At 52.0% G+C, this 24,827-nt stretch overlaps 1 protein-coding gene and 1 long non-coding RNA gene across 48 annotated transcripts in view; one reads left to right on the forward strand and one right to left on the reverse strand.

Moving 5' to 3' along the window:
* CUX1 (cut like homeobox 1) overlaps positions 1-24,827 on the forward strand; it is a 349,540-nt gene that overhangs the window by 242,799 nt on the left and 81,914 nt on the right. For 33 of the 46 annotated variants that reach the window (XM_081557760.1, XM_081557764.1, XM_081557762.1 and 30 more), the window contains 3 exons: positions 2,824-2,872; positions 12,826-12,930; positions 19,736-19,924. In XM_081557760.1, coding sequence (XP_081413886.1) covers positions 2,824-2,872; positions 12,826-12,930; positions 19,736-19,924 — 343 coding nt within the window. The remainder of the gene's footprint in view (positions 1-2,823; positions 2,873-12,825; positions 12,931-19,735; positions 19,925-24,827) is intronic. The other 13 variants (XM_081557761.1, XM_081557763.1, XM_081557741.1 and 10 more) reach the window with 1 other exon arrangement.
* On the reverse strand, positions 8,079-22,549 carry LOC145532502 (uncharacterized). Of its 2 annotated transcripts, XR_014073296.1 has the most exons (7): positions 22,326-22,549; positions 10,852-10,975; positions 10,376-10,560; positions 9,669-9,741; positions 9,325-9,531; positions 9,028-9,249; positions 8,079-8,918 (listed from the first exon to the last, which is right to left on the reverse strand). It is a non-coding gene; the product is annotated as an uncharacterized LOC145532502 (long non-coding RNA). The 2 variants fall into 2 exon arrangements; XR_014073297.1 differs by lacking the exons at positions 9,028-9,249; positions 9,325-9,531; positions 9,669-9,741; positions 10,376-10,560 and having other exon boundaries at positions 8,079-8,869.

Genomic DNA, 24,827 nt, shown 5'->3' on the forward strand with positions numbered 1-24,827 from the left:
CCAGGAAGAGTAGCTGGTAACCCCAGGGAAAACAAGGCCCCAGAGGAGAACACCCCTCTCTGGAAGGCGATCAGTTGGGCCCGTCATATGAAATAAGTGTAAGAAATACACTTGAGGAAACATAAAGCAAAACCAAGGAATAATTTAATAATGAAGGGAGTGGGAATGAGAGACAGAAAAACTAAACCAAGGAAGCAGAGAAAAGAGACAGATCCCAGGCTGAGCACAGGTACAGGGGATCAAGCTGAAGAACCATCCAGTGGGGCAGGAGAAGATCAGGACACAGCAAATGGAGGGAAAGTTTGAACAACGTGAAAGGCGGAAGTAGGTGTACCAACAGTAGCCAGATAATGGGAGAGCCAAACTGAGCAGAAGAATATCTAAATAACGGAGATAACTTAGCCAGAATTAAAGAGGAAGGGGCTCATGGAAGACATGACAGGAGAAATTCGGGAAACCCTCCCTGAGGCCGGTGCTCAGAATCTCTGCTCCCCCAGCCCCAGCCGTTCCCTGTCCACCTGCTGGGTCCTGCAGCCACCAGCTCCGCAACGTGCTCCAGAGAGAAGGGAGACAGGGCACCTGGAGGTCTTGTTTTGGGTGCTCAGTAGCCAAGCGTTTCTGTCTGCCTCTTGTAAACGCAGCCCTGGTGGACTTTACAGGAGCCACGTCTGCCTGCACCCGTCATGTGGCCAGGGAACTTGTAGGTGTCTCAAAACATTCATGGACCAAGTGAGTGAGTGTCCAAATGATGCCAGCAGCTGGCGGGCTGGGCAGTTGGCCGCGTGGATCTGGAGTTGGTGAATAAGTAGTGAATAACTGATTTAAGTTCAAAGCTGCATTTAAAAGTAGTGATTTGCCTTAAGAGAAGTTTGTTAACTCTTTATTGTCTCGCATACACAGTGAAGTTTGTGCTCTATCAGCAGGTTGTCTAGACAGTTTTCGGTTCTGTCCATCAAGTCCCCTTTTCTGTCACTAGCAGATCTTAACACTTTCCGTGATGGTTTTACCCTCCGGAGTCAAGGCAGTTTCTCTCTGGTATCCTGGAGGTTTCCTTTTGAGATTGTGCAGGGAGATGTTTTGCAATTGAAGCCACCCCAGGCCTACCCCCAGCCCCCAGCATTTCCTTGTGAGGCCCCAGTTTGACTGTTTGTCTTAGAGACTCTGCCTCCTTCACCAAGTTGTCCTAAAAATAGCTTCATTTAACCAGGCCATTTGATGAGGTGTTTCAGACATTTCTCTGACGAGTCTGAAAGCAGGATACTGTTTCAAACAGATACCACGATCTGTGAACCTGATCATCAGGCGTCTGTTACCTTGTTCAGGCTGCCGAGTTGATGAGATTGCCTGGAATCGCAGGGCACGCCTACAGGCTGGAAAAACCTCACGGCCGGAGGAGGGAACACGCGATGCAGCACATAGCAAAACCAGACCAGCCAGGGCCTGAGTAGCTCGTCCCACTCTCTGTATTGAGGGTGGGTGGTCAGGACCAGAGAAGCAGGTTTGGGAAACAGAAGAACCCTGGAGTCAACCTGTCTGGGCGCCCCGATGCCCCAGCGAGTAGACTGGCTGACCAGCCCATCACTGGAGGGACCAGCAGCATGCAGGACCCTGACCATCGCTTAACACCCAGCCCTGTGCCAGCAGGGATGAGGGTGGAGGAGATATACACTGGTGGGGAGACTGTGCTGCCTCCTGAGACAGAGCCACTGACAGGGTTGGGGGATGGGCGGAAGTAGGAGGTGAGGTTCCCAGAGGTGGAGGGTGACAGGACAGGCAGGACAGGTCCAGGCTACGTAGGGCTCCATACGTGGTGGGAGCTGTTGGAGCACAGGGCTGTGGGTGGGGGCCAAAAGCCTCAACGTAGAAGGACAGCCAGGGGAGCCCAGCGGGCAAGCAGTCCAGTGGGGAGGGGTGGGCCTGAGTCCTGCAGGTGGCAGAGCCAGCTCAGGTCCCCACAGGGCGTGGAATGAGGCAGCCCCAGCCGGAGGGGGTCTGTGCTGTAATGTTCCATCCCCTCTTCCACGGGGGGTACTGAACCTTTCACAGGTAGCAGTCTTGACCTTGATCTCCTCGCTTGGGCCACCAGTGGGACCTGTCTGGGGCAGCAACTACCCTGGGAGTTCTATTCAAACCTGCCACAGACGTTTGGAATTGTCCTTCTCAGTAGAACTCTGAGCATGGTTCCTCGCTCTCTCATGATGTTGTATGTTGGAAGCATATGTGTCCTTCTAATTACTCAAGAAAGGACTTTCAGAACAGGAGGGAAAAAAAGGGGAAAAAAAGCACCTGGCAACTCCCTGTGTGTGAGCAGGCTCGGAGGAGAGGGGTGACAGTGACTCAGCTGGTTCATGGTGCAGACTGCAGAGCCCCCCAGCCTGCATTCCCAGCCTCTCCCCACCTCTCCCACCTGTCCACCTGTTCTCTCAGTCCTGGCAAACTTCTACTCATCCTTCAAAACCCAGTTCACACATCATCTCCTCTGAAACCTTCCTGATTCCCTCACCCAAGGAGAATCCATCTCTGACTCCTCTGTTTTTCCAGAGCTCTCTCTTCAGAGCTCTGTTCAGGGCTCTCTTGGCAGGAGGCATTGTCTCCCCAAAGAGACTGGGTGCCCCTCAAGAACACACCAGCTCTTTCCCCCGACATAAGCCCACCTCCTCCCAGCAGGCATCAGTGTGCCCTTGGAGGTCTGCAGGCACCCCCTCCCCTGACACTGGCCTAGCCTACATACCCATGGGCCATGCTGCCAAGTTGGGAACAGTGGTGACCCCTGAGCCTGCCTCACCCATCGACTAACCTGCTCTCTCCTTCTCACCTCCCCAGGGCCGACGAAATTGAAATGATCATGACGGACCTTGAAAGAGCAAACCAGGTAGGATGTTTGATGGCTTCAGGCATAAAGTCACAAGAGCATAGCCCTTTCTGTCCTCACAGAAGAGGCTTCTCTCTAAGTCAGGAAGCCAGTTAGTCTTGTATTTTTCACATACACCTGTGAAGGTTGATGCTTTTTCTGATGCCATGAGCTGTACGTAAGAAGTCCCAGGTGTGATTTTCTTGGGAAAGTCTCTGATCCAGTCCCTGCATCCCAAGCAGCCTGTGGTGATGCTTTTTCTTTTCTTTCATCCATCTCTTAAGTCTCCACACTGTTCCCATGACAGCTGTTATGCTGCCAAGTTTATACCAACACGTTAACCCTGCAGCAAAGTCTGTGCCTCCACCTTCTAGTGGGTTGAGCCACTTTCTCTGAGGAGGGCTGCCAGCCGACGGACCCTCTCATCTGATTCTTAGCCGTCATAGTGCTTTGTGGAGAGTACCCCCAGCACTGTGCCCCACACAGAATAGGCACACAGTATCCTCTAAACGGGACTTCCCAGGTGGTGCTAGCAGTAAAGAACCCACCTGCCAATGCAAGAGACCTAAGAGACACGGGTTTGATCCCTGGGTCGGGAAGATCCTCTAGAGGAGGACATGGCAACCCACTCCAGTGTTCTTGCCTGGGGAATCCAGTCGGCAGAGGAGCCTGATGGGCTACAGTCCATGGGGTCACAAAGACTTGGACACAACTGAAGAGACTTGGCACGCACGCACGGACGCATCCCATGGCTGTAGATATGGAACTGCCACCCTGCTGAGCAAGGCCCTTCCCCAAGATCTCTGCAGAAGAGGACAACATTTTGCTTCAGCAAACTGTGCTACTGCTTTGAAAAGGAAGGGGTCTCCCCCTTTTATTTTATTTTATTCTAGTCTATTTTTTAGTGGAGAGAAGCAGCCAGAGAGAGCTGGGTTAGGTTTCTCAGCCCCAGAAGGCCACGCGTGGGCAGTAGTGGCCTCTCCCCACTTAGTTCTACAGCCAGGCCACCCCAACCACAGGGAAGCTTAAGGTAGCCCTAAGAGGATGAAAATCCTTCTCGAATCTGCAGTCTCAGCTCTCTACCTTTTGAGGGTCCCACAGCATGACTGCCTCCCAGCTGGCATTCCTAACCCCTTGGCAGACATTCAGGAAAGAGCGTCCTTGTTTGATGTTTAGCTCATGAAAATACCCTGAACTCTGACGAAATGTGAAAGTCAGTTTATGCAGGAGAACGGTCATAGGCCATCTGGATTCCTTTCTCCTTTCTGAGGGTCCTAGGCCTGATACATGGGGGGTGCTCAGTAGAGACGCCTGAACTGCATCACCCCAGGTAGCACCTTTAAAGTAATTCAATTAATGTATTTACTTACTGGCCATACCACACAGCATGTGCGATCTTAGTTCCCTGACCAGGGATTGAACCTGTGTTCCCTGCATTGGAAGTACAGAGTTTTAACCGCTAGACTGCCAGGGAAGTCCCAGGTAGCATGTTTGTGTAGTAACTATGCTAGTCACAAGGAGAAGAGCTGACCATTCTTGAGTAGCTTGTCTTGTGCCTTGTTCTGTTCTGAGCAATTCACATGAACCGACTCCCTTAAGCCTCACTAGTTTCCACCAACGTCAGTGTGGTTTTGACTCCCATTTTACAAGTAAGCAAACTGAGGTCAGCAGCCGGTCAGTTGCAGAGTCAGGCCTGGAGCCTACGTTCTTCACCACACTCAGAAACAGGGCCGGAGCCCAAGGACTCATTTTGCCTTTCTTTCAAATTCCCCAAAACACCCATTCAGCTCCCTGCCCTAAAGCACTACTTCTGCTCCAGTTCACAAAGGTGCCTAAGCATTTATTTACCTTAATTTACTATAAACTAATTTACTTTGGCCCCTTTGTTCTTATTCAAGTAGCACCACTCAACTTCGCAGAGACCATACTTGTTAAGCTTCCCTGTCACAGGACTGTCATTCGCATTTTTCAAATTTCCACCCACCCGCCCTCTCCCCCTGGCCGATCCTGGGCCAGCCTCCCCTTCTGAAGGCACTCTGGGGTAAGCTCTGGTTTGTTAGATAACCCAATTCTGTGCATATAAAGTGCTCAGGCCCCAATTAGTCCATAGGTACTAAGCATATTTGGCAGAGGTGTGCTTTTCTCAAAATGCCGAAGGCCCTGGGTGGCTCTGGGTCCTCAGAGACGCCAGGCAGAACCCTGCAGAAGGTGCCGCCTCCAAGGTGGCAGTTTGCTCAGGTCCCCACTCAGTACTTCCTGGCTGTGTGGCCTTGGACAAGTCTCTTCACTGCTTATATTTCTTTAAAAAAGAAAAGAAAAAGATGAACTTTGCAGACCTTATGCCAAGGAAAATTAACCCAGTCACACAAAAAAGAAAACAAATACTGTGTGATTCCTCCTATATGAGGTCCCTACAGTCATCAAATTCATAGAGACACTAGAAGGGTGGGTGTCAGGCTGGGAATGGGAAATTATAGTGTTTAATAGGGACAGACTTTCAGTTCTGCAAGATGAAAAGATGGTTTAGAGATGGTTGCCCAACAATGCGCACATGCTGAACACTACTATAAAATCCATACTTAAAAATGGTTAAGATGGTGTATTTTACGTGATTGTATTTTACCATAATTTAATTTTTTTTAATTAAAAAAAAAATTTGTTAATGTTTGAGAGAATGAGAGGGAGGGAGGGAACGATAGCGAGTGCAGGCAGACCTCAGAGAGATTTTGGATTCAAGGCCACCGCAGCAGAGCGGGTATCACAGTGCAAGTCACTCAAATGTTTCAGCTTCCCAGTACATATAAAAGTTACGTTTATGCTACACTGCAAGTCTGTTAAGTGTGCAATAGCAGTATGTCTGAACAAACAATGAACACCCATACCTTAATTTTAAAAGAAAACTGTTGGAAAAATACTGCCAATGGACTTGCTCTGTTGTAGCCACGCGTTCCGGGAAACAAGCTCACTCAGAAGGACGATGCAGATAGTGAAGTGCAGTTTATTACACCGGCGGGCCCAAGGCAGTCTCCTCTTAGCCAAGGACCTCAACCAGCATTTGTGAAAATCTTTTATACCCCACGTGTACGTGTCTGAACCCACCACCCCAAATTCCTTGAGACTTACATAAGCAAAAGAAAGGTAAATACAATCACAATAACCCCATCATTCATGTGTTATGTGTTCAAACAGTTAATCATCAATAAGCCCGAGTTTACATTCCAAACAGTTAATAATCAATAAGCCTGAGGTTACATTCCGATAGATACAGAAAAATTCATGACCTGTCAGGAGGCAGGGGGATCAGTGTATGTTTTCTCTTAGGTGATGAGTAACCTGGATATAATCTTCAAGATTCCCCTGTCCGGAGGGGGTCTTATCTCTATTGTCATTTCCATAGACACTAAGCACAGAGTTCAGAGTCCATTGGAGAGGTGGCCGAGCATGATCAGCATGAACAGGCCTAAGATGGAGTCCAAGCCCTATGAATTCCTTGTTCAGCTCCAATACAGGGTTGCCACCAACCTTCAATTTGTAAAAAGCAGTGTTTGGAAAGCACAATAAAGAGAAGCACAATAAAAGGAGGTCTGCCTGCACTTCCTTTGCAGGATTATTTGTAGAATTAGAGGTAAAATGCCCGGAAATGGGGGGCTTCCTGCATGGCTCAGTGGCAAAAGAACCTGCCTGCCAGTGCAGGAGGCGTGGGTTCGATCCCTAAAGTCAGGAAGATCCCCTGGAGAGGGGGATGTCAACCCATTCCATCCAGTATTCCTGGGAAATGTCATGGACAGAGGAGCCTGGCAGGTTACAGTCCATGGGGTCACGAAGAGATGGACATGACTGAGCATGCATGCACACATGCCTGTGAGTGCCTTAATTCGTGCTCTGTAGTTGCTAATAACATAGCCAGGTTCACAGGGAGAATTCCAAAGTCCCACCCTAGGGAAGTACCAGCATGGTGAGGGTATGGGGAGGTATAGGAGAGCCTAACCAGCCACTCAGGGCAAGTTCATAGCTGGATGTGCCTGCCAAAGGAGATTAATGCAACCTCAGGCTGCATTAACAGAAATAGTCTCTGGAATGAAGGAGGTGATGATTCAGCACCCATCTGTAGCAATTAGTCTATGCTCAGGGAATTGTTATTCGTCCTAGAAACCTGGAAGGAAGGCAGGCATTCAGGGAGTGCTTTCAGGGTCCACTCCATGGCCAGGATGGGGAAGGGACCTCACAGAAGGAAAACCAGGAGGTTTGGGGACATCTTTAATCTTTGGGGAGCAGAGAAAGAAAACAGAGGGACTTGACACTTGGGGAACTTGGGATGTTAAGAGATTTGAAAGGGGAAGGCCTAGGGTGGTGGTTGTGGATTCTGGCCTTGCAGCTCTCCAGAACTGGCCGGGGACAGGGTCAGGGTTTGTCATGGCTGAGGGCAGAGGCTAATGGGAGGCAGCTCCCCTCATCCCATGCAGAGAAACTTGTTCTCAACAATGAGTCTCCGGAGGTGCCTGGAGCTGCCTTCAAAAGCAGTGTGTTCCCCATCAGCAGACCTACGTGAGCAGATATGGGCCAGACCTCGCTGAGCGATCAGACACAGAGCAAACAGAAAGTGCTTGGACTCGATGACTCAGCAGGTTGACAAGGGTGACTCAACGAGGAGAAAAACTTCCCGGGTAGACAGGGAGGAGGGCACCCAGGAAGGCGAAGAAGCAGTCAAGGGTTCCAGGCTGTTCCAAAAAGCCACTTTGGGAACATGGGCCCAGAGGAGAGGGTCCAGCCAGGTTTGGGGCAGGGGGCCTCATCCTGAGAACAGTGGAGCGCCACAGGCAGGAGTGAGACGCCGGATTTGAGTTCTAGACGGATTGCTCTGGCTACGCATCGGAAAGCGGAGGGGAGTGAAAGGACCGGAAGCCAGGAGAGCAGCAAACAGCTGCTGAGATGGATCGGGGCAGGGATGTGCGGGCAGCTCAGCCCCACAGCAACAAGGCGGAGGCAGAAGCAGGCGGGAGGAGGGGCACTGGGAGCTGCACCAGGGCGGGCACAGCCAGACATCTGGTTCTGTGCCTTTCCCATCAGGGGAGAGCCCCGGGAGGGGCAATTTACTAGTTCATTGGCATAGAACATTATTTTTGTACTGGGTTTATAGTCAAAACGTTCTACTGAGACCTAAAGCTCTATTTTATAGCTAAAGTACTTCTGTTTCTAGTGAGGAAAAGTGGAAGAGAATCAGCACCAGGCGATTAGGAACCGGGTTTATTTACACCTATTTGTTGAACTTTGAGATGCTTGTATTAATACTGTCTTTACTGGTGACTGTTACCGTTCAGAGGGGCTTCCCAGGTGGCTCAGCAGTAAAGAATCCACCTGTAGTGCAGGAGATGCGGGTTCGATCCCTGAGTTGGGAAGATCCCCTGGAGAAGGAAATGGCAACCCACCCCAGTATTCTTGACTGGGAAATTCCATGGACAGAGGAGCCTGGCAGGCTACAGTCCAAGGGGTCACAAAGAGTCAGACACGACTTACAGACTAAAAACAACAACAGAAAGTTCAGAGCTTTGGGGGCAGGAAGAGGTAGGGAAATTTGCTCTTCTGGCTTTTCTGAAATCATGACTCAGCAGTCAGCGGACTGTGACAGTCTAAGTTTATAGGAGTGGAGTGGCGTTGGGTTAGGTCCAGCTTTCAGCCTGGCTGACCCTTGAGAGGAGAAATTCAAATCAATATCCATCGAATCCCCCAGAAACACAGGCAGGGAGCCTGAACGGGACTCCAGCCACCAGTACAGGGCCAGCTTGGGACACATGGCAATTAATCTCTCGGTGGACTTTTCCGACCTTCCTCCAACAGCATCACTGAAGTGGGGCCACCTCTGGCCCTAGCTGTGCCCCACAGCACTGGGTGGTGCTGCTTTAGAAGGGTGACCTGAAGTTAGCTGTGTGCTTTCCAGAGTGATGGCATCTGTTCCCTTGGAAAGTCGATCACTGGTCTTTGTAGTCTTGCTCCCCTTTCTCTTCCTCGAGAGTGCGGGGCCTGGAAGGAAGCAGGTCGAGGGGTCACCCCGAGGAGACCTTGCCTTCTCCTAGAAACGGTCCAAATGTGTTATTTGTACTCGAGGAATATGACGGCCAGGAGAATATCCCCTGATGTCCAAATCCCAACCTCCACAACCTGCGGGTATGTTCACTTACCTGCAGGGCAGAGTCAAGCCTGTTAATCTGCTGACCTTGAGGTGTGAGAGTCCCTGGGGTTATACAGGTGGGCCCTCCGTAGTCCCCAGGGTCCTCAGAGGCAGAGAGGGAGGCAGAGGGGTCTGAGTGAGGGGACGTGAGGATTCAATTGGCCACTTTGGGCGCTGAAGGCCACAGTGAGGAAGGGGCCACAAGCCAAGGAACGCGGACATCCTCTACGAGCTGGAAACAGCCAGAACACAGATCCTCCCCCAGAGGCTCAGGAAGGGCCCAGCCCTGCCAGCACCTTGATCTTACCCCAGTGAGCCCCGTAGTGGATGGCTGACCTCAGAACTGTGACGTGATCAACTTGTGGGACGTAATAAACTCAATGTGTGGGAGTTTGCTCCAGCAGCCTTGGGAAGGTCCTGCATGGGGGACAGCCTTTCCTCAGGCCACATTCCCAGCCACGCCCGTGGCTGCTGCGTCCCTGGAGAGATTTGCTCAGCTCGGATGTCCCTGAGCCTGGGTTTCCATGGCCACACGTATAAAAGGGACAAGGGACAAAGCCTGGGGCCAGGTTGAGCAGAAGGCTAGATCAAAGACACACCACCTCCACCACCACCATCAACCATATAAAACCAGGGCCCTCAAGGCCATACCTTAAATGGGTCAAGGGGAAAGCCTGCCCGACAGGGGAGGTGGGGAGGATTCCCTCACGTCCCAGCCTTGTTTCTGAGGGAGAAAAAAACACACCCCTTGAGAGAACTCAGGAGCACAGCCACCTTGCCCTGTGCCCGGGGCTCCTGTTCCACACTGGGCCAAGACCGGTATCGCCAGCCCCCGCCCCCCACCCCTGCCTCAGGCTGCAGCCGCCCGGGCCCGTGTCATATGTGCGGAATCATCACTGCCCTGTGCTGGCTCAGCTAACAGAATTCTTGAAAGAAAGTGCCCACAGCCAACAAAGTGTCCTGCCTTCCTGGTCACAGACAGCTGAAGAGAGCTAGAGTTTTCACATGAAGACGAGCTTCAGTCTCTAGTAATTTTCCCCTGAAACCTTTTAAGATTCTAAATTTTAAAAAACTGTCCTCATTTTAAAGGTAAGGAAAGAATAAACTGCCACCTGAGGCAGCCCATGCCAGGAGGCCAAAATAATAGTACTCATCCTTCCTCAGGGTGTACTCATCCGCGGGGTGGACGCCTCTCACCCCGTGGTGGGCACCGTTGGCACCCGGCTTGTGTTATCTCCCTGGCCCCCAGTCCTGCGAGGCATCCCTATCTATCTCTATGGACAGAGTTACCACCACAATGCACAGCAAAACCCTCATTCATTCACATGCTCCCTGCCCCCTGCCCGACCCCCATTTACTTTCCCTGTGCTTCCAGCATTTGCCCTCACTTCTCAGAAAAGGACAGAGAGTAAGAAACAGCCAGCAGATCTCTCAGGAGGGCAGCCCAGGCTTGGCCAGGCTCTGCCCTCACTGTGGGGTGGCCGTTGAATCACATCCAAGGTGCCGCCAGCTCGGGAGCCCGGCCTCGGCCCCGGCTCTGCCTCTGCAGGGAGGACGAGGAGGTTGCCGTCATGGGGATGAGGAGCTGCGTGTCTCCCGCACCCACGGCCCCATGTCTGGGCGTGCAGGTCAGAAACCAGCCCCAGGGCCCGCCCCTCTCGTTGTTGGTTCCAGTTCTAGAAACGAAGCTTCATCCGGTTGAACCGTAGTTGTGGGCTGAACGGGAGACCCCGGAAACAAATGATGTCAAGGAGCCAACCCAGCACAGCACCCCTTCCTTCCACCTCAGCTGCTAACGGCGGGGCTACGTTTACAGCTACAGAGGCTCACTCACCCCAGCAGCTCCCGGCCTCTAACTCTCTCCTCCACCGGCTCTGAGGCCTGTTTTGATTTCCAGTTGCTCAGCTTTGTGCAGGATTAGCCGCAGAACCATGGAGATTTTATGCCCAAAAGTGTAACTGATGAGAAAGACAAGAGTAAACTTCTCAGTATGTGCGCGGGCTCAGTCGTGTCCGACTCTTTGCAACCCCACAGACTGTAGCCCGCCAGGCTCCTCTGTCCATGGACTTCTGCAGGCAAGAACACTGGAGTGGGTTGCCATTTCCTCCTCCAGAACCTTTTCAGGAACTTGACTTGAGTATTAGAAAACACGTGGCGAGGCCCATCTGGAAACAAACTCAGGGGGAAATCTTTTTCACCAGAGGGGAGACTTTCCTGAAGTTATCGTCACCCATGAGGCCCCCACCCCCCTACCCCCGCCCGCCAGCATCTTGGCCACACCAGTCATATTGCTGCCTTTCCTGACACAGGCGCCTCAAGACAGTTTGCAGCAGAGGGTGGGAGGCGGCTGCTCGAGCACAGACAGGCCTGGCAGGCGCCGTGGGAATTAGATGGAGTGCAATTCCAAGAGCTCCTGGAGCAGCATGGCAGGCAGCCTCCAGCACCACCCTGGGTGGGAGTAGCCACTGTTAGAAATACCCTAATTTGTCTGGAGGCCGAGCAGACAGGGCCACACTGCCCTCGCAGGACCGCTCGAGGCTGCCAAAACCTATCCTCATACATCTAGACAGATCGGCAAGTACCGGGCAGGATAACTTTGTACTTCTCTTTTCAAAAATTCTTTCTTAGCAATTAGTAGGTACATGCTGTCACACCACAACATAAAACACATGAAATAGCCTTACTCAGCCAGGCTCTTCTTGTTCATCTTTTCTGTGAGCAAAATGTACGACTGGTAGAAATAAGCAGCGATCACACCTCAGACCATGTGCCCAGCATCAATTAGCGACTGCTTCCCACCTGTCTTTGCGTCTCGTCTCAGTCATAACTGTCAAATCGGGACAAGCCCATCAACAAGGCACTCAGGACAAGTGTACTTCCGGGCGTTAATCCTTGAAAAGTCCCTGGGAGGGAGAAAGTGTTCCCATTTTACATATGGGAAGATGGAGGCTTGGTGAGCTGAACTACGTAACCTGTCCTCATCCCTTCATCCCAAAGGCCCAGCTCCTGCCCACTGCACCTTGGTCCCCTCTTAGGTGACAGGCATGGGAGTGACTGTTCTCGCCAGCCAGTGGAACGTCCTGATTAGCGTTCCAGGGGCACTGGTGTCCTTGTCCAAGAATTACAGCAAATGACAGAAGCGTCCACTTGTTTCTCCTGCAGCTTCCTCCCCATGGGCGCCTCTGTTCATCTCACCCCCCAAGCAATGCCTCGTTGGCCTGGCTGGCTGGAAATGGCCAGCCTCGGCGTTAGAAAGCTTGGCTGGGTGAAGGGTTAAATATGTTGAAATAAGCCTGGTCCTCACAAAAGAAGTGGCATTTACACCCCGTCCGTTTATGGAAATACTTGCTAGAGGAAAACAACCACAACATTGTGTGTGTTTTCAGGAGGAGAACGACCAGAGTGTCTTTAATTCACTGTTTACCCATGAGAATTACTCCCAGAAGTAATCCTGCAATAAAATCTTCTTGGTCTATGAGAATAGAAAGAAATTGAATCAAAAGACTCCATTTCCACTTGTATTTATTCAGTCTGGGAAATTCAGTGGGCCGGAGCGCTAGTATCAGCAGGGGATTCCTTGCTCCTAGCGTTAAATTACTGTCATAATCGCTCAATTATTTCTTCCTTGTACTGTTTAAAATAAAAATCCATCACATTCTCTGTGTTTTTTTTTCTAGCATTTATTAGGTTGAATGTTTAGGAAAATCAATTATAGTCAGTCAGGCATGAATTGATGAATGTTCTTGTAATAATTGTCAGTTGTTAAACCGAATGTACTTTCTCTTTCCACCCTTTTCATTTCCTTCAGAGGGCAGAAGTGGCTCAAAGAGAGGCAGAGACCTTGAGGGAGCAGCTCTCGTCGGCCAACCACTCTCTCCAGCTGGCCTCCCAGATCCAGAAGGCGCCGGACGTGGTGGGTAGCCCAGCCCCTCAGGGACCCCGTTGTCCTGCATCCGCACCTCTGTGTTATAGCCACTTTCTCCCTTGGCTTTAGAGCATCCTTTTGGCGAGGATAATATCTGAAATAGTCCCACTGTCTCGGTGGAGTATTCTTGTGACAATCTGGGGGTGGAAACTGTTTGAGTCAGAGGAGGAGCTTTACTGGTGGTGCGTCAGTGCTGGTGGTCAGGATGACGCCACCCAGTGGAGAGCCTGCAGAGAGCATCTTGCCCATTAGGCTGGTTGGGGAGGGGTGCGTGCTGCTGGCAGATGGGTGGGTGGTGCTCCCAAGCTGAAGACTTAACAGCACTGCGCAGAAAGCTTGGACATTTGGTCTTCTTCTGGACATGTCCTTCCAGAGTGAAAAACGCTTCATGGTGGGGGTGGGGAAAAGGGGAGATGATCACACAGCAACCCACTCTGAGTCTGCGCAATAGTCCAGACCTCACCCGACGTGCAAGCGATCTCGAGGAGCCAGGCACATACCTCTCAGTCCTCTGCCTCTTGATTTTCCTAAGATTAATGGAAACTGCTTTTAGCTGGAACTTTCCCAGCTCAATCAAGGCGGCTTTGAACTATCGGATTCCAGACTCTTCAGTGCCATGCAGCGACTGCGGACCCTGGAGCCAAACCCCGGGGTTCCAACCCCAGCTCTGCAGTTTATCTGCTGTGTGACTTGGGGCAAGTGGCTTAACCTCCCTGAGTCTCAGTGGCACCGTCCATAAAGTGGGTTTTAACAAGGGTTCTGGAAATTACTCTGAGCGAGGCCAGTCCTGCCACATAATCCATCATCCAACAACCTTAGCGGCGAGTCTTCTGTGGTCAGCATCAGCGTTCTGGTCCAGGAGCCCCAGTTTCCAACCAGCTCCATCACTAGTTCATGTCCAGTAATGTGAACTCAGGTGGTAACACTTACCAGGCCTGAGTTTCCTGGTGTGCAGAGTAAGGAGGAAGTGATTCTGAGGACCCCTCAGCTTTGACGGCCTGTGATGGGTGAATCACACTTGTCGGTGTCCTTTTATTTATTTATTTTTTCTTAAGTTTTTTTTTTTTCTTTTCTGACTTGGACTAGTTTTAAAGTTTTCATTGACTTTGTTACAACATTGCTTCTGTTGTTTTTATGTTTTGGTTTTTTGGCCGCAAGGCATGAGAGATCTTAGCTCCCCAACCAGGGATCAAACCCACACCCTCTGCTTTGGAAGGCAAAGTCTTAGGCCCTGGACCACCAGGGAAGCCCCTGTCCTTTTACTTAACAGACAGTTGGTGCACCCTTGCTGTGAGCCAGGACCCACAGTGGACACTGGGAGAGCCAGGAGAGATGAGCGAGGCCCTCCTCGGAGAGAGGAGGGTCCAGGGGGAGACGTCCTGCTGTAATAAGATGACACGTCACTTTGACAGCCTCTCTACCACCCAGCCCATGAAGTGGGGCATTGTCATTTATATAGATGAGGAAATGGAAGCTCCCTGGACATAAACCCCTTGTCCCAGAATGTTTGGCCCCAGCATCCAAACCAGGGCTCCAGCGGGGGCCACCTCCGCCCCAGACCAGAGCTTTAAAATTATTCCCCAGGAACGGATCCAAAGCAAAGCTTTAGTGTGAGGACCATTGTAAGACGAGATTTTTGTTTTCTCTCTTTAAGTTCACATTTAACTAAAATATGAGTTAAACATTTCAGGATACAGAGAAAAGTTTTCCATTTGAGGCACCATCACAGCCTTTGTACTTAATGGACTCCGGTATTAATTTTGCCCAAAATGTCCCCTCGTCCAAGTTCACCTGGACGGGACCCAGCCCCACAGCCATGGCGGGAGGAAGCTGTCGAGGATGGCCTCTACACAGCTTCTCCTGGCCTCTGTGGTCGCTTGGGGCCCTCGAGAGAAGACCATGCATCCTGTGTCCACACGGGGCTCCTGAGCTACAAGTTGTGATTGAGAGGGTTTCTGGCACCGTCCTGAACTGTAGCAACCAAAACATTTCGGAAGGAAATGAGTGTTTGTGCAGGTAGAGTAAGTTGTGGATCCTCGGGGTGCTTAAACACTTCATCATCGGCTAAGTGCAGTGTTTACATGGCACCGCTTCAGTCTCCCGCTAGCGACCCTGCCAGGGCTCCCCTCGGGGGTGCATTCCCACGTAGCTCAGCAGCTCCATCCCCAGCCAGTTGGGGAGCGAACGAGCAAACATAGGAAACTGGGCCAGCGGCACAAAGTCTGTTGGGCTTGGCTGGCAGAACTCAGCAGAGAAACAGTCGAGGCTATAGATCCAGCAGAAGCCAAAGATCCCGGGCCATTGGGGTCTTTAGTGGAATCACCAATTCTGGAAGGCGCTGCTCCGCCCACGTGAGGGCCCGTGCGGGGCTCCTAACGGTTATCTCATTTCTGCCTCATGATGCCACGGTCATTAGAGGACAGTTTTGTTGCCTTCATTTTGTATATGAGGAAACAGGCTCAGAAGAGTTAAGTCATCTGCCCAAGGTCACACAGCTAGAAAATGACCGAGTTGGAATGTGAGCCCAAGGTTGTTTTGCTCCGAAGTCCACCCCTTCTTTCCCCTCCATCCAGCCACCCTGGCTCCGTGCACACTCAAGGAGACAGGAGATATGCAGGCTCTTTGGCAAGTATTTACAGGAAAATGTTAATTCAGGGCTCTGATGCCCCACACCAGGCCACCTTGAACCTAAACACCTGTCCATCAGGTGAACGAACGTACCTGATGGAGTCCGCCTACATTGGCCACTTGGCATTAGCAAGAATAGCAGGGTGATGAGGAGGAAGGGAAACTGAGCCTCCTGGTCCCTTGGCCATGCCCGGAGAAGTCAGCCTAGACTCCAAGCATTTGCCTCGCAGGCTGGGGTCCTGGCCCACCATCACCGCACATCAGGTTTCCGCATGTTGAGTAACACTCTTGTATCTTTTTCGTATTTCACCTGAAAATGGCTACAGGGTAGCAGAGATCATTATCTGGCTTCTTCTGTCTGGTCTTGGTGTTCTGGTCTCTGTGGGAGGATTTATGTGACCTGTGAGAGCCCACACAAGCAGGTCGGCAGGCAGGCACACGGTTCCAAGGGACAAAGTTTAACGGGTACTCCCTCAGCCACTACTGCTTCTGCATTCATTCTTCCCTTTGGAAACACACCCTCACCCCCAAGTCCCAGCATCTGGAGGGACACAGGCCCTTACATATGAAGCCTGGAGCCTTGACAAGTCCCCCAATACAGACTCTCGGGACCCCATGCTGGTGCCAACAGGGGCCTGTTGTCAGGCAGAGGGAAGTCAGTTTCTGTCTTTCCATGGTTTGTCCAAGCCAGGGTCCTGACCCTAGACCCCATCCATGTCACTGGGGAGTCCTTGGGCCCTACCCCAGGCCCCTGAACCACAGCCACCAGGGCAGGGCCTAGACCCCATGTATTTGCTAAAGCCCCCAAGGGATTTGGGCTTTCCTGGTGGCTCAGTGGTAAAGAATCTGCCGGCAGTGCAGGAGATGAGAGTTCAATCTCTGGGTCAGGAAGATCCCCTGGAGAAAGAAATGGCAACCCACTCCAATATTCTTGCCTGGAGAATCCCATGAACCAAGGAGCCTGATGAGCTACAGTCCATAAGGTCACAAAGAGTCGGACACAATTAGTGATTAAACAACAACCAAGGGCTTTGGGTGTGGCTAAGTCAAGGCCTAGACAGACATGAGGGAGGCAGTGGTCCTGGTCCCCTGAGTCCATGTTTCTCAGTAATAAGCTCAATTGATTAATCTCAGTTATTACTGATTATTACTGAACTGCCAGACACCAGCCCCCTGCAGTTTTCCACCCCTCCCCGACCCTGTCCCACCATCTCCTTTGAGCTGGTGCCCACAGACCGGCGGGCCACACCTCCATCACCCAGGTGTGGGCCTCTCCTCCACCTGCAGCCCCTGGTCCACTCTCAGGTCTTGTCTAGCTCTCCTTCCATTTCCCGCTGTGTCTACACGATGGGACGGCAGGATGTCCTCGTGCTGGAGATGGGAGTGAGCACATTCAGGTGCAGAGGAGGGTGGGGTTTCCTATCCTAATTCCAAGGTCCCATTGCTTTAGGGTGTATTACCTCATCTCATCTCACTTAGTTTATGTGAGACACGAATGATATTTGCTATGTTACGAATAAGCACTCTGTGGCTGTTCTTGAATTAATTGGCATGCCTGCATTCACGTGGTCAACTTGTGGGCCAAAACAGGCTGGGCCCCAGGAGTTGAGTGGCCATCCATCCCCTGGGACAGCCGGTCCCCTGCCCCCATTCTGAGTCCAGGGCCACACTGAGAGCTGCTGTTTTTACACATGCCTTCTGAGCCCCTTGTCCCTGCTGTGGTGACCTGCATTCACCTGTTGAAAATGCCAGATCACCTTCCAGTTTGTCTTACCGATTCTTTCCCTAAGAGCACTTTCACAGTCTCTATGGCTGCCATTCCTCATCCCTGGAAGACTGGTAAATAAGTTCAATTAAATACCATGGCACAGCCTACCCCCACCACGAGGCCGACCTCCCTGTATCACTGTCATCGCATCCCCCTGCTAAGTCCAGGCCCCCTGGCCGCCCTCCCAAGTGGTCATTTTCAGGTACCAACAGACTCAGTCCTCTTCGAGCCGGCCTCTCAGCGTCAGTCACCCCTTCCTCGTGCCCGGTTCCCTGCCTCTCCCACCCTGTCCCACCTATGGCATCTGTGCCGGGAGACAGAACTCCTGTTCTTCCCCCCTAGGCTCCCCAGTTCATCCACACCCTCCCTCCAGCCACAGGCCTGTCTCCTGTCCTCGCTGCCAGGAGGGCTTCTCTGCAGTCCCTTGGCTCCTGACTTCGGTTCCTGCCCATGTTGTCTACAGGCAGAGCTTCCTAAATTCTCTGTGGTTAGGGACGCTTTTATTTGTTTTGTTCCTAATTTCCAATCTGTTGCAGACTGTTTTACAAAAGACAATAAAAACGTCACAGCAAAATCAGATTGCTGTAAAAGTTTCTAAACGCTTATTCTCCATTTCTGTGCTTGTCTCACTGTGTACCAGCCACAGTTTATGAATTGGCACCAGTCCGTGGAGCACATTCTGAACAGAACTGGTCTGGACAGCATGTGCCTCTTTAATAAGTTGGCGGGAGAATGCTCGCTGGGGCCCCAGGGCCACGGGCAGATCTGCCAGAAGTCAGGGGAAGCGAAGGGCTTACTTTACAACGTCATGCAGACCAGAGACACTGCCCACAAAGCTTCACATTCTTACATGGTAAAGGCCTTAATTTCCGGGGAGGAAGATAGGAAACATTATTTCCCTGGTGACCGGCTGTCCCCAAAACTGAGAACCCTGTGACCGGTGTGTCACATGTGGGATAGCATGGCCGTCCCTGCCAACTGGGGCTGCAGCTGCCACAGTTTCCTGCCCCAGTTTCGGTCAGACCACGGCATGCAGCAGTGCATTTCCAAGGGCCGGGGTGACGGCAGGGATGGTGGCATTCCAGACCGCAGTGTGAGCCACCCCCAGGTCTGTGCTGTCACGGGGACCAAGCTGTCCTGCCCGCCCCACCCCCATCAGTCATGCCCAGAAGCGCTCCACCCTGCAGACAAGCTCCCAGAATTATTCAGAAGCTACAGTAACTTTTAAAACCTGACACAAGTACTGCTCTCATACTTGAGAAGTGGAGTTATGGATTTGACTTTTAAAAAAGATCTTTTCCTTGTTTTGCATATTTTCCAAAATGAGCAAATTTGAGGAGTGGGGAGTAAGGTTTTTAAAACAGCAATTATCAAAAGAATTTGTAAGCAAAGGAACCCCAAATAATGAATCTTCCGCATCTTTTAGCTTTTTAAAATGCCAACTCTGAGAATCAACTTGTCAAATGATATCTCAGCTTCTAGATAATATAGTAATGAAGCAAAAGGATATTGAATCTCATCTTGTGGTAGAAGAATCCGAATGCTGTGAAACATTCCAGAAGCCATCCTCAGAATCTTCTCCTCTGGCATCCCCAGCCATCATCAGCAGGGCCGTTTCCATCACCTCCTTCAGGTCTTTGCTCAAAAGTCACCATCTCAATGAGGTTTCTCCTGATATATTAACCCCAAATGCCCCGTCCCTGCTTCAGTTTTTTCGTGGCACTTATCACCATCTGACACACTCCATGCTGCTAATAAGCATATTTAAGGCACCTTGATAGCTCAGTTGGTAAAGAATCTGCCTGCAATGCAGGAGACCCCAGTTCGATTCCTGGGTCAGGAAGATCCACTGGAGAAGGGATAGACTACCCACTCCAGTATCCTTGGGCTTCCCTGGTGGCTCAGCTGGTAAAGAATATGCCTGCAATGCAGGAGACCTGGCTTCAAATCCTGGGTCGGGAAGATCCCTTGGAGGAGGGAAAGGCTACCCACTCCAGTATTCTGGCCTGGAGAATTCCATGGACTGTATAGTCCATGGGGTCGCAAAGAGACGGACACGACTGAGCAACTTTCACTTTCAGGCCCACCCTGCCCCGCCCCATGGGGACAGGACTTCTGTCCTTTTGTCCTCTGCCATGTTCTTGGTACACGGTGTGTATTCAGTAAATGGTTGTTGAACAGACCAATCCAGGCAGCAGCTCCCAGGCAGGTGGGAAGGTGACGGGGGCAGGGCGATGGTCCGAGCAGAGGCACAAGGTGCTGCCGTCTCATCCGCGTCAGCATCCATATCCTTCCCGTCGCCTGCTTTTCACCTCAGCTGGCCACCAGCACCAATGACCAACCCCACGCGCCCATCTGAAGCCAGAGCGGTTTTGTCATCTCCTTTGTCCTCCGCAGGAGCAGGCCATAGAGGTGCTGACCCGCTCCAGCCTGGAAGCTGAGTTGGCCGCCAAGGAGCGGGAGATTGCCCAGCTGGTGGAGGACGTGCAGAGACTCCAGGCCAACCTCAGCAAGCTGCGCGAGAACTCAGCCAGCCAGATCTCCCAGCTCGAGCAGCAGCTGAGCGCCAAAAACAGCACCCTCAAGGTAAGGGCGCCAGAGGGCTGGGAGGGAGCCGGGGGGCTGGGAAGGGCCGCACACATGCGTGCACACACCACCTCCCTCCACACACGGTCCCGGAGGGCACAGGGCGTCTGGCTCCCCACCAACACCTTGGGCTCTTCAACGGGCACTTCACCCCCTGTGTAATGACCATGACAGGAGGCCTCACCTCAAAGACATCTCATTGTTGTTGTCTGTAACGGTGATGGTTAAAATTCCTTCTCCTTTTAAAAGCAAAAGTGACTGCTGAAGACTTATCTCGGTCAAGCTCCAGCCATCAGCCAGAGTTTCTCCCTCCAGTGAGGACAGTAGAAGTAGGCATGAGGCTACCCTGGACTCGCTTCCTCTCAGAAGCTCCATTAGGCTCTTGTTTGGGGGACTCTATGTCCTAATTCACAGTAGGCAAGGCAGCCTTGACCCCTGTGAGGTGGCTGGAAGCAGAGTTCTAAAACCCAAGGCAGTGAGGCAGGACAGGCTTTGAGTCGGGCGGCACATCCCTGCCAGTAGGCCATCCTCTCATGCAGCCTGTGGTAGAAACCCCCCATCCTGGGTGCCCGCCCGCCGACAGTGCCTCCTCGTCGTCCAAGGACTCAGAGGCTGTTGGTGCTGGACCCGAGGCTGTGAGCTTGCTGGCCTGGGCCGGAGTGCCGTGAGGGCACGGCTGTCCACAGACATAGTAGTCCAGCTCTGCCAGCCTCCCCTGGCTCCTAGAGGAGGCTGCCACAGGAGGACCCAGCCCGCTGGGACCCCAGCCCTCCCTGTGCCCAAACAAGATGAATGCCAAGGGTTCGCCGCGGGTGAGTCAGCATCTAGCCCGGGGGGCCCTGCTCACGACCTGCAGGGCTGTTTTCTGACCCACTGGCCTGTGCCAGAAGCCAGGGCCCAGAGCCCCCACGATCTGCCCCTGATCTCCCACGCGCAGTCGTCAGCCGTCTAGCCAAAAACTACATCCTCTTGGGGCGTCTCATACATTTGTGTCCCAAATTCAGAACCCAGAACCTTCTACTTTGTATTTTTTTAATTATACTTATTTAAGGTATGTCCAATCTGTTGAAGTTAGCATAATTTGGAGGTGGTCCTGGCACCCTAGACTCACACATCAGAGCCAGCAAGGACTCCTCATTGGGATCTTATTTGACGATGAAGAGACAGGACCGCCGAGGACACAGGCACGAGCTCTGCCATCCCCCTCCCACCATCCTCCCACTAGGCCCCTCCACCTCCACTCAGCACCCATTCGTGACGGGCGTGAATGGATAAGCGACCCACAGCCAATTATAGTCCCTGTGCATGAAAGAAAGTGGATCATAGTTAATTGTAAAAAATGTCAGGAAAACTTTCTCTTATGTAAAGTAATTCTAGAATGTGGTTAAGCCTCATTTTGATATTTTCTAAGTTGAGCTTTTTTTTATTTTTTCCTTCTCAACTCAACTCATGACCATGTTTCTGAGGCAACACTTAGTCCCCAGCCAGTCTGCCCTCCTGGCAGCTCCCTGGCCTGACCTCGCTGGCACCAGGGCGGCCACGGCTCACCCTCGCTAGACCCTTCTCTGCCTCTTTGGGTTTCTCATCCACCACCTGAGAAGATGCCCGGTGCCCAGGCCCCTCCGAGGACACAGTCCTGCCAGGACGGGGAGAAGGTTGAGGCCGGGGAGCCTCAACCACAGCATTCAGCTCGCCAGTGCTGTGTATTCTCTCATCAGCTTGCACAGCGAGTACCAGTGCCCACTGTGTATTTCCAGATTCAATGTCGTTCTCTTGTGTTAACAGCCGTTTCTGACCCCAGCAGAGGCACAACTATCAGATAATTCTCCTTCCCCTCCTTTGTTAACAGCTAAAGGGTGCAACTCAAGTCCATGATGCGTTTGACTACATGAGAGGGAGGCTGTAGACCCTACCGTTTTATTATAGAGCAATTTCTTCTGAATCAGTTAAGGTTTTAATGTTTGCCTTCACCAAAAATGAAACACAGTTTCACAAATTAATGTTCTTTACCCGTCTCTTGGGGGAATTGTTTAATACTGTGCAGTTAATGAAACAATTCGGCAATACTTCTTCCAAAATTATTACTCCCTTATCTTCATCTGATCTAATAATCAAAACATATCCTCTAGTAACAAGACTTCTCTGATTTTAATTATCTTAACCCCTGGTCGCCAGGAGCAAAGCTCTCCCTGATATCAGACCCACTCGCGGAAGGCACTGCCTGCCTTCCCCAAACGAGCTCGTCTGCCTTGCTCACCCAGAGGAATAAGGTTAATTGAATGAGATACTTCCCTGGGCTTTTTTTCTTTCCTAACGTGTGCAATTTATAGTCTCCAATCTAAACTAAGCAGCAAAACAATTATTAGGAAACTATTTTATGAATGAGACCTGTCAAACCAACCTGATGCTTTTGCGACGAGGGTCTGGGGCCAGCCGTGGTGGCCACTGGAAGCAGCCAGGAGCCCCCCCAGACTTTCCGTTTCCTCCTCCTCCGCCTGCCACCACTAGCACCACTCCTCCTCCGTCCTTTCCTTCTTGGACCGTGTTGACCTGCTCTGGGGGCTCGGGTTGGGATTGCCAGCTGAGGGCACCACAGCCTCCCGCTGTCTCTCAGCCTCTCGTTGTGGTGGGTGGTTTCACCATGGACACTGACTGTGACCTCTGAGATAAGTGGTGATGTCGTTGATGATGGTCTCACAAGGGCAGAAGTGCAATGGACAGGCCTTGAGGTTATTTGAGCTTACTGGGGTCTTCTCCACCAGGACACCCTAGGGTACATGTGCTCTGTAATGAAACATGTCTGGGGACTAAGCGATTTGCTTTCTTGAGCACCCTGACACGCCCCCTCTCTTTTCGACTGAATACTTTCTTCCCTTCACCTCCATACCTGATTGATAGCCATGAGGATAAATTGCCATTTGGACGTCTACCAGTCTCTCTCCTCACGTTCTACTTTTTCAAGCCAAGTTCACCATCACTATCCAAATGCAGTGGTGCCCCCTCTAACCTTCAGACATCGAAACGGACTCAGAAGCGGGAGACGTTTCTTCCTGTCTGATCTGACAAGTGCTTCAGCTCCATGCCATTTGTCAGGGATCATTCTGTACTCGTAATCAGTGAAATAACCTGACCACCATCATGAGGGTGCTGTCTCTGGTAACACCATTCTGGGGTCTTCTGTCGGAACCCTTAGTACAGAGGTAGCCCAGGAAACACGGCTACCGATAGCTCTGATTTAAAACAGGTGTCTGTAAGAAAGACTCACTGAGGCCGGTCTCCCCTAGAGAGAAACAATATTTCTACAGATGCTTTAAAGATCAGCAGTTCTCACTGGATGCATGGACCCATGTGTTCGAATCACATGAGGACCTTTTTCCAAACCACACAACCCTCCCCAACTGCCCACACTGCTCACGCCACCTCCCAAGGTTCTGTTGGGTCCTTTTGAGCCACTGTCTCCCTCAGGGTGAGGACGAAAAAAGACCGACAGCCACTTCTCTGCACTCGTTCAGCAACTTTAATTGTGGACACTCCCTCTTTAGTTACATAAGTTCCCTCTCCAGCCATGTTTCCTCTGCACCAGGGCTGCCCCTGACCGCATTTTAACCAGCATCTTATCACTGGCCCAGTGTGTGAAGCTCCAACATCCAGGTCCCACTGATGCTCACCGGGCTGGTGGGTGTGACAGTGATCCATCCAGCCCGTGGCTGTCGAGGAGAGACCTGTACGTGTCCCTCCATGGCCCCCGCTTGCCCTGGATGGCACGAGCGATTCCTAACGTCAGACACCCTAGCATCAGAGAGCCCGGGGGCCGAGCCCCCCGAGCCTCATCCTGGCTGCATCTTGAAAGCACTGTGAGCACAGGTTGAAGGAGAGGAAGCAGTGAGCCTTCCACAGGGAGGAGGGGCGAAGGTGGCTCCAGGCCAGGACCACAGCTGTTGTGATGCCCCAGAAGGAGGAACTGGGGGACTTTGTGCTTAGAGGCCTTGAGACCTGACTCTGGATTGAGATCATAAGTAAATCACTGTAGACTGGTGGGTATTACTAGAAATGCTTCCGGAGCTAATACGGGAATCTGCGGTGAATCCTCTTAGACACAGGTGCCCTTGGTTACTGGATGAGTGACTCTTGATATCCACCTGCAGACAGTCCCCAGCTTGTGGCCCACTTAGCCGACCTTGCAATGTCTAGGTGGCTGAAATATCCAGCCAGGACCCATAAGGAGTTGGCTCCCGTCCTCTCTGTGCTGAGTCACCTGGGATCGCAGCTCGAGGAAGCTGGAGGTGACTTGTGATGGGGTTACCACGCGGGGGCTCCCCCTTTTCTGTCCAGAGCACGCTTCTCCAGCCAGCAGCAAGGCCTCTAGTGTCACGGCCACTCTCCCCACCGCCCGGCCTGGAGAGGGGGGTCTCCCCTTTTGGTCTTGCGTCCCCAGCATCCTTGCAGAGCATGTGCAGTGCCCAACGAGGCATCTCTGGGCTTCTTGCCCAGGGATGAAGGATGACGTTATACCAAGGGACAACTGTTGGTTTAGTCCTCCCCAGCACCTCCCCAGCATCAGCCGACCCTAAATTTACTTAACTGCCACCTCGCACCAAGGAGCAATGGAGACCTGGGGTTGGGGAGGGTCACCATTCAGGTGAAAAGGAGGGGCACACTGCCTAGTTCCAGCCCCCACAGAAGCAGAGTCAACCTCGAACCTCTGCCCTGGGCCAGGGAGCCCAATCATACCCACTGGGTTCTGCCCAGGGGTCCACGTCAGGGTGAGGGGTCACACATCAACGTCCCTACCCTGACCTGTGGGTCCTCAGACAGCACTGCCAGAAGCCTGGCTCCCATCACCCTGGAGGGAAGAGACGGAGCCACTGGTAAACTGCAATGCAGTCGCCTCCCTGGCCCTGTC

The sequence above is a fragment of the Giraffa tippelskirchi genome, chromosome 13, assembly GCF_054371585.1.
Source record: "Giraffa tippelskirchi isolate mGirTip1 chromosome 13, T2T-mGirTip1v1.2.pri, whole genome shotgun sequence".
NCBI lineage: Eukaryota > Metazoa > Chordata > Mammalia > Artiodactyla > Giraffidae > Giraffa > Giraffa tippelskirchi.